At 49.6% G+C, this 8,543-nt stretch overlaps 2 protein-coding genes across 2 annotated transcripts; one reads left to right on the forward strand and one right to left on the reverse strand.

The window, feature by feature from the left end:
* The first annotated feature begins 2 nt into the window (after positions 1–2).
* BO83DRAFT_378993 (CDC73 C-terminal domain-containing protein) lies at positions 3–2,018 on the forward strand. Its single transcript, XM_025531395.1, has 2 exons — positions 3–887; positions 954–2,018. Exons 1-2 carry the CDS (start codon positions 201–203, stop codon positions 1,692–1,694), a joined length of 1,428 nt encoding a protein of 475 aa, XP_025387596.1. The 5' UTR covers positions 3–200; the 3' UTR covers positions 1,695–2,018.
* A 2,403-nt stretch (positions 2,019–4,421) lies between these two features.
* Positions 4,422–6,818, reverse strand: flbA (developmental regulator FlbA; the record flags this gene model as incomplete). The annotated part of the gene is made up of 4 exons (XM_025532798.1): positions 4,422–4,568; positions 4,623–4,810; positions 4,869–5,997; positions 6,108–6,818. The coding sequence occupies 4 exons, from the start codon at positions 6,816–6,818 to the stop codon at positions 4,422–4,424; spliced, it is 2,175 nt and encodes a 724-aa protein (XP_025387597.1).
* Between the last annotated feature and the right edge of the window lie 1,725 nt (positions 6,819–8,543).

Consider the following 8,543-nt stretch of genomic DNA (forward strand, 5'->3'; position numbering starts at 1 on the left):
GGGTAAGTTCCGCGCGCGCATATAAACATGTACAGGGCGGACGAGATCACGTGCACTCCGCAGTTCCTGCGCATCTCGAAAGCTACGAGTAACACCTCCCCCAACCTCATCCATTGCTCAATTTTCAGCATACAATTTCAAACTCCCGGAGCGGTAGCATCATCTACCCGTCCTCCACATCTATATTCACATCCGCCACCATGGCCACCGATCCCTCCTTGCAAGATCCTCTCCTCTCGCTCCGTCGCGCCATCGCGGCCGGCAACCTCCCCACGCCAACAACCTCCAGCGACCTCTCCGACCAAAATGCGACCGACGACCTCGCAAAAGCCACCCATCTCTACTTCCAACATCCCCTCCCACAAACAATTCCCCTCACAACACCTACCCGCTTCGTCTCCAGCTCCTCCGACTCCGCCGTCGACCTCCGCAGTATCTTCTTCGCGTGGCAGAAGAAAGATGTCGCCATTCCAGAGTACATTGCTTCCGCGCAGGAGCTTAATGACTCGCTAAAGCAAAAGGAGCGCAAGGAAGGCGAGGAGGAGGAGAAAGTTCAGAACCTCGTTTTCGTCGAGCGCTTGGATCTCCTGACTTGGTTGGAAGGCGCGTCTGATGAGAGTGAATACATCAAGCCGTTGGAGGGTGCCGCTGCTGCGGCTGCCGCCGCGGTTTCGGCTGCTGCTCAGGCGCAGGCGTCGGCGAATATTGCTTCGGGGGCTGCGGGTGGTGTTTCTGCTGTGCCGAGTGGTGCTCCTGGGGGTGGTGGTGCCCCGCAGACTCAGCAGGGTAAGGCGGCGAAGGTGATCGATCCTAGGCTGCAGGAGATCTATAATGGGGAGCGCAAGATGGGGGATCGGAATAGTGTGCTACGGGGAATCAAGCCGACGGTAGGTTCACGCAGTGGGAGAGAAGGGAAGACTATATACACAGTGTGCTAATAGGGATCGTTGTAGGACTTCTCTCACGTCCGCAAAACCGCCGAATCCATGCTCGGACGCAACCGCTCACGGCCGGGACAATACCCTGCTGGTGTGAAAGCCGGCAGCAAGCCGCAATCCATGGTGGTGCCGTCGCCGTCAGCCGGCCTGTCCCAGCCACGCAAGGCAAGCAAGACGCAAGATCCTATCATTCTCCTCTCGCCCTCGGCCTCCTCGCTCATCCGCATGTCCAACGTGCGCTCCTTCCTGCAGGACGGCGTCTTCATCCCTCCTGATCACCCTACTCTTTCCATGTCCAACTCCAATATCCTCTACATCTCCCGCCCGCTCCGCATGCACTCGGATCCGTCCAGCTCCTCTCTCCGCCCCGGTGGTGGCAGCTCCTCGCAGGTCACGTCCCGGAAACCTACCCGCTTTATCCTCGTCGATAGCACGGCCAACTTCCGACCGGACTACTGGCAGCGTCTGGTTGCCGTATTCACGACAGGTCAGACCTGGCAGTTCAAGTCATACAAGTGGTCCTCGCCGCCAGAGCTCTTCAAGCATGCCACGGGTGTTTATGTCGGATGGCGTGGAGAGGATATCCCTCGGGAAGTGAAGAGCTGGGGCCGAGGCGTGCAGAGCTACGCAGTCGAGCGCTGGGACGAGAAGGGAGGAGTCCACGGGGCGGGCCGGTGGCGTGATCGGGAAGTGGTTGAGGGGATCTGGACGGCGATTGAAGAGGGAATGAGACTCCGAGGCTGGGGATCAAAGTAGAAACTACCCACCGTGTGCGTGTGCGTGTGTCATGTTTTACTTTTCCCTCCTCCCATCATTCCCCCCAATCCCAAAATTAGACCTATCGGTCCGTGCGAACAGGAGCAGCAACGATGAGGGATAATTCGAAACACACTTCGTTTCAATCATTCAAACACTCTTTACTCTTTGCAGTTTGCCCTCCGTCAAACTTTATGCCTTCGCGCCGAACGGACTCATTCTATTGGTTCCCACGGGGATCCTGTATCAATACCACTCCAGCATCCACCTACCTTCTGACAGACTCTGCCTGCCGGTAAAGCCGCAAGATCAACAGCAGAAAGAGAAACCAAGAAAAGAAAGAAACATGCCCCCTGACACTGGAATGGAATGCCATACCATGCCATATCAGCCCCCAAAAAAGAAAATAAACTCCGATCCTGCTTGGCTCGGAAATTGCGCCCTCCCGAATGCGGAATTAACTCCGGGCATTGGAAACAAGTGAACCCCAGCTACTATGTTAATCTCTTCACCTCCATATCCTTTTTTCTCTTTTTCTATTTATTGCATATTATGCTAGCTAGCTAGTTAGATATTTCGTCACATTCGGTTTTTTTTTTTTCACAGGCGTATGTATGTATGTATTGTATCGGTGTCAATTTCTTCTTTCGGCGTTGCGTTGCGTTACTTTTCCCCTTTTTTTTACTTTACATCTTCTCTATTATTATTATCTGTCTATGACATTTGAACTTAACTAAACTTTTGCTATAAATGGTATACCTTTAGAAGTTATATAGAGGTACCTCACTTCGTTAGTATCTAGATCCTACTGTCTAATTCTATTCAGTTTCTAGTATTAATATCATACTACAATACATACTTCGTAGTAGTAGTACCCTTCCACGTCTTCATCACTGGTATTTATTCCTTGTACTTCGTAGATAAAGGATAGCATATTCTTCTACTAGTAGTATAGTATAATCTAGTAGATACATACATGCATATCATCACGCAGGCATGCACTACTAGATGAATAGATAGATAGATAGATAGATAGATAGGTAGATAGATAACCCGCACCACTCAAAAACAGAGCAAAAGAGTATGAAAAAGTGAAAAAAAAGCAAATATGCCCATTAACACTCACTATAACACACTACAACACAGTCCAAGCACCCAACGAGAACTATCTACCCAATTAATTTGACACGACTCCAGCCAGATTCAAATGTTATTCCTGTAGTGTCATGCTAGTAATTAGGTATGTACGTACTATGTATGTATGTATGTATTTAGGTAGGTAGGTCAATCACATGGCCCCCATATTCAATGTTCACATCATCATCAGCATCATCTCGTGTTTAACTTAGACCACGTGTCAGCCATGTGCGTGCGCTGCGCTGCGCAGCCAATTATAGCTTACCTTTTTTCTTTGTACTAGGTATGTATGTGTGTATGCATGTAAGATTGTATGTATGGTAATATTACTTATAATATAGTATAGTATAGTACTTTAGTGACTGTTAACATGTGTAATAGGTTTATATACTAGCGAATGTCTGATTGATGAATACGAGATCTGGCAGTTTGGGGTCGGGGAAGTCGAATTGATTGCCTTTTTGGGTACTAGTTAGTTTAGTTAGTAGTTACTCCGTAGTTGGGTATCTGGGCTTGGGCCGGTCGGGTACTACTAAGTATTGAAATGCGGAGAAGGGTTCGTTGATCTACTATCTTTTGTCTGCTGAATACGGGTGTTACAATTGTTGCCTAAAGTGTGGAAGTAGGTCATTGTCTCTGAATATTTATTTGTTTATTTCTGTTCTTAGGATTTATCTGATCGCGAGAGGACATCCCTCGCATATTCAATCAGGTAGATAGGTTTAAAAGGAAAAAGCCACACTCGCTGTACCCTGAAAATGCAAATCAAAATGCGCGTATCCATGCTCGATGCAGGGGACGTATGACAACATACACATCAAATCGGAACAAAGGAAATAACATATATAGGAAAAAGGAAAAATAGACCGGAAGAAAGAGAGATGATGAAGGAAATCTTGAGAGGAAAAATCATGCGGATATGATGCAAACAAGAAAGGGAAAAAGAACCGAGTACTAAAACGCCTCTCTAATGCTGGAATACTTCTCCTGTTTCAGCCTTTCTCCTCTTCAGTCTCCGTCCATGCGTCACGGTTCACAGATGTATAAAAGAAAATTAGAAAGAAGAAAAAGAAACAGGTGGTAGAAAAGGAATCGGTGTATTAAAATGGTTCAGTTCCGGCATCTCTATCACATGATCCATAGATCGTAACGTCTGTCATTGGTCGTGCGGACTTGGTAACCCCGTGAGATGCCCTGTCGTCAATGGCAAGCGGCGTGGGCGGGGACCAAGCGGCAATTGAAGAGAAAGAGATTATAGAAACGGGAGAGCGTTCGTATCGGAGACGCATAACGTGTATCATGTCGTGTCAGGAGGTTTGGGAGTGCTCCCAAGCTTTTGGTGGGAAGGATGTGTTGGCTAGACCGGTGCCAAGTCGACATCATGCTGGCAACTTAGATCAAGCCAAAAAGTAAAATCATGTTCAAGTCGTTCCGTCAATTAACACCGCGCTGTGCAGTAAGAGTGTGTTTCATCTTGGATCGGCGAAGTCCGAGTGCAAGCCACGTGCCGTCAGATCTTTTAGTAATCACCAAGGTGAAGGCCTGTTCGGACAGGATTGGGATCCCTGCATGACACACATGCTGCCCCTATCATGACCGTGCTGAGCGGCTTGCCGAGCGCTCCGGAACTGGAGCAGGCGTGGGAGAGTAAGCCCGGGGGGCACCAATCAAGTCAACGTCATGTTCCTGAAGGATGCTGGCACACTTCGGATCACGCAGAAACTTGGGAACGGAGTCCTATTGGGGGTTAGCTTTTGCCCTTGGTGCCAAATTGTTACAAGGTAAACTTACACTTGACATCAGCTTGAAGACCGAGGTCTGAGCCATCTCAAACAGATGCACCACCTCCTGCAGACTCTTAAGCATCGACTCATCGTCGCCCACGGCCTTGGTCATGCGGCTTGCCAGACTGTTGCGCAGCGCGTGATCGATGTTGAGTTCGCAAGGGGATCCCGGTGCCAGGAACGCATTGTAGAGACCTATTCAGGTTCATTAGTTGCTAGTCGCAGAAGAATCATTGTCATTGAGACCGCTTACCATATGCTGCAGCCAGTGTCTCACGGACAGCATCCGGCTTCCTGAATGTGCCCAACTTCTCTGCCTTGTGGTAGGCTGAAGTGAATTCAGACACGTCGAGGTAGAACGACAGGTTCTCCTCACAGAGGGAAAAGCGAAGGAACTCGCGGAACAGGAGTCGTAGGGCAGGGTCGTGAAGAATGTGGTTCAAACGGGCATTATTGGAGTCCTTCGGGATGCCACGATTGTCGTACATGGTGGTTTCACGAGACTTGTCCCGTGCGATCCACCCGCAAACTCGCTGACCCCGGTCCGTGATGCCGTAGATCGCATTCTTCGAAGGCTGGAACGCAACTATCGAGTCATCTGGTTGGTTGATGAAGCGGTCTTCCTGCAGCATCGTAATCAAGCCGTACTTGACAAAAAGCTCGGCAATGAGAACGGTCTCACGGCGCTCAATTGTGGTGGAACAATCCATCAACCAATCGACCGCGGCTTTTCCGGTGAACGTGTTGATGACAATCTTGTCGTTGATCTTGCGCTCCTTCGCCATCTTCACACCAACCAAGCCGTTCGAGTAATCACTCAGGGAATCCGAGTCTGAAGTAGAGATGCTGCTCTTCACGTTGGGACCATCCTGCCCCGCAAACCGGCGGAAGATGACCTCAATAGTCGCTCGATCGTGTGACAGCTTGTCTGTATCGGTATCGCGCTCCAGGTTGACCAATTGCATCGTGTTGCGGGGCGACTCCAGCACATCAATCACATGGCGGGCAGTGATTCCGTTCCTCTGGCAGAATCTTTGCAAGATATTGATTCCCTTCGGCGTAAGCTGGTACAAGGCGCCCTTCAACGGAAATATTTGTGCCGATTTGCCATCCACGGCCTCGATGAAGCGGGCATCGACAAAACGCTGGCATACTGAACGAGCCATTTCCTTGGCCATGGAAAAGGTGGTAGTCGTTGTGGTTGTAACGATACGCGAAGGATCTTTAGGGTCGGGCATACGGTTCGACTGGGAGAACTTGAGAGAGCCGAGATTGTTGATGGCTTCTTCCGAGGTAAAGGAGTGGTCATATTTCGTAAACCGCACACGATGCGAATCCAGTTTCAAGCTGACCATCAGTGTCGAGAACAAGTCCATGAAATCCTAACAAAGAGACCACTTGTGTTAACAATTACCTCCCTTGAGTATAATCCCATTCATCTCTTTACTTCTCGCCCTGTCGGCCACTTTAGCGCACAATTGGGTCCCCTTACCTTTGTGAATGGACGATCATCCTCCGTCATACGCAATAACCGCGAGGATGTTTGATGCATCTTGGCGGGAGATACGGTAGGTCCGACTTCGGGTAGTTGCTCAAGTGGGGACGGGGCACGCTGGAGGGTGTAACGGCGCCTCTCAACAGAACTGGTCTGTTGTTCAACCACGGCCGGGGAAGAACGGCTAGTAGCGGCGTCGAAGGGCGCGGGACTGGACCGTTCACTACTGGCGCTACCGTCCGACAATGGCGGAGTTAACGGCGTGGCACCTGGCGCTTCGCTGACGCTGACCTGCGAGGCCTTGCGCGAATGTTTCGACAGGCTTCCCGATGAGGCAGAGGAGCGGAGGGGGTAATTCGGCGCTCCTATGGAGGAAAGGTTCGCAAGGGCGTTGGAAGTCTTTTCACGAGCTAACGCAGCGAATGAACGGCGATTGCGACGTGAAATGGATCCAATTACTGAGCCCGTGAATCCGGTTGGGTTGTTGTTGGTGGTGGTGGTGGTGGTGGTGGCGGGTTGAGAGGGGGCGACAACAGCGGAGGGTGCGGAGTTGTGCTGTAGGGAGGGAGCGGAGGCAGTACGAGGGCGAGTTTCAACCGGGGAGGTAGAGACCGGGATAGGATCAACAGATAGGGGAGATTGAGAGTAAAGAAGGTGAGAGGAAGGAGGAGAGTCTTGGTCAAGATGAGCGGAGGATATGGTTGGCATTGAATAGTGCGAACCAAGACGGAGTGGGAGAAAAGAGAAGAGGGGGGCCTTTGTATGTATGTATGGGTATGGGTATGGGCAAAAAAAAATTGGGTAAAAAAATATTTCCAAAAGGGTTAAAGAGGGTCAAGGGAGAAAAAAAAAAAAAAAAAAAAAAAAAAAGAAGATAGGTGGAGGGGTGGGTGTATGTATGGATAAGGGAAATCAGAGAAGGGAAAATAAAATAATAATGTAATAAAACACGAGGTAAAATTCCACTTTGAGTGAAGGAAAGTCGACCCAAAATTCAAAGTCAGTTTGGAAACAGACCCAGGAAAAATTGGGAAAAGGGCAACGGCAGAAAATGGGAAGAAAAAAAAAATTCAGGGAAAGAAAATTGTAAGAAAATGGAAAATGAAATAAAATCAAACTCAATGACGAAAAGAGCAAGCGGGGAATTTGGGTAGAGTGTTAGTCAGGTATTTGTACAAACAGTAAGTGACTTTACAAACTGTTTGACTTCTTAGAAGTTGGAGTACGATCTGAAGTGGTTTTTTGGTACAGAGTGGATGCTACCGGATGGATCCCTTACAGCGAGTGAGCGAAAGAGAGAGGGAGAGAGAGCGAGAGAGCGAGAGAGGAGCAGTGGCAGCGGAAAGAATGAGAAGGGAAGGGAAGGAAAAAGAGGGAAAGATGAGCAGAAAGCCAAGTGAACAGCGGCTGCTCAAGAGGGTCTCCAGGGGCGTGAAGAATCAGGCCTGTCATTCTTGACCCACTGTGCACGCGGACGGTTTCATGCACCAGACAACGTGGGCCAAGGGCAAAGGTGGACGGATCGTCCTTTGGGGCGATCAGAGGTCGGCTTCCCTGCAGAGTCCGGCAGGGTGGGATGGGTGGGATAGGATGGGATGGTACGGGTATTGCCCTCCGGAAAGGCTACCTTGGGTAAGGTAAGGTTCCTACAGGCGACCGCCCCGAACCTGCAGCAGGCCTCTTCCTTAGCCACGCTTCCTTCCTCGTTGATTATTTCTTAAGCGGGTTTGGGGGCCCCTTCTCCGCGTCTGACAGGAAGAAAGGGGCCATATTCAATATGTAGAATTGAGTTATAAGTTAATTCTCCTTCTTGCTGCCAGAATCCATCCCTTCCCTGTCATGGTTTGATGCAAGGAGATCCCCGAACGGTGAAGGTAACTTAACCAGGGCCATCTTACTCTCCCGGTCCGTATCCCTGCGTATTGTATTCCTTGTCACATACCGTATCGTTTTAAGAGATACATTGCTTTGCTCCGTCTCAACCACTTCCTCCAAATGTGGGCCGGTTTCCAAAACCGCTGGCGTCGGATGATCAGCGAAATCTACGCCTGGGGAGCGTTTCAACCAGATCGCGCTGTGTTCGCTGTATAATATATCCCCCCTCATCATCAGACACGCAGCAACGGATTGACTGGTGGATACAATACCCGAAATGCATGGATGAAGAGGACTGAGCGGGAGATCATATAGGCATAGAGAGCTGTCAGAAGAATTCTGGAGCAAGCAAACAAGCAAATGGCAATAATCATCAGCATAGACCGACTAAATAGTAAGTGGTAATTGCTGCACCGCAATCGAAGTGATGCGACATTATTGGTTTATCTGCCTTGGGACCATTAGTAATGTGCATCTCAGAAGTTCCCACCGTAGGTATCTCTTATCATATGACGAGGAGATATGATTCTGGTAAGCTCGGTTGAGTACTTGAGCATC

Source organism: Aspergillus eucalypticola (genome assembly GCF_003184535.1).
Source record: "Aspergillus eucalypticola CBS 122712 chromosome Unknown BO83scaffold_14, whole genome shotgun sequence".
Taxonomy (NCBI): domain Eukaryota; kingdom Fungi; phylum Ascomycota; class Eurotiomycetes; order Eurotiales; family Aspergillaceae; genus Aspergillus; species Aspergillus eucalypticola.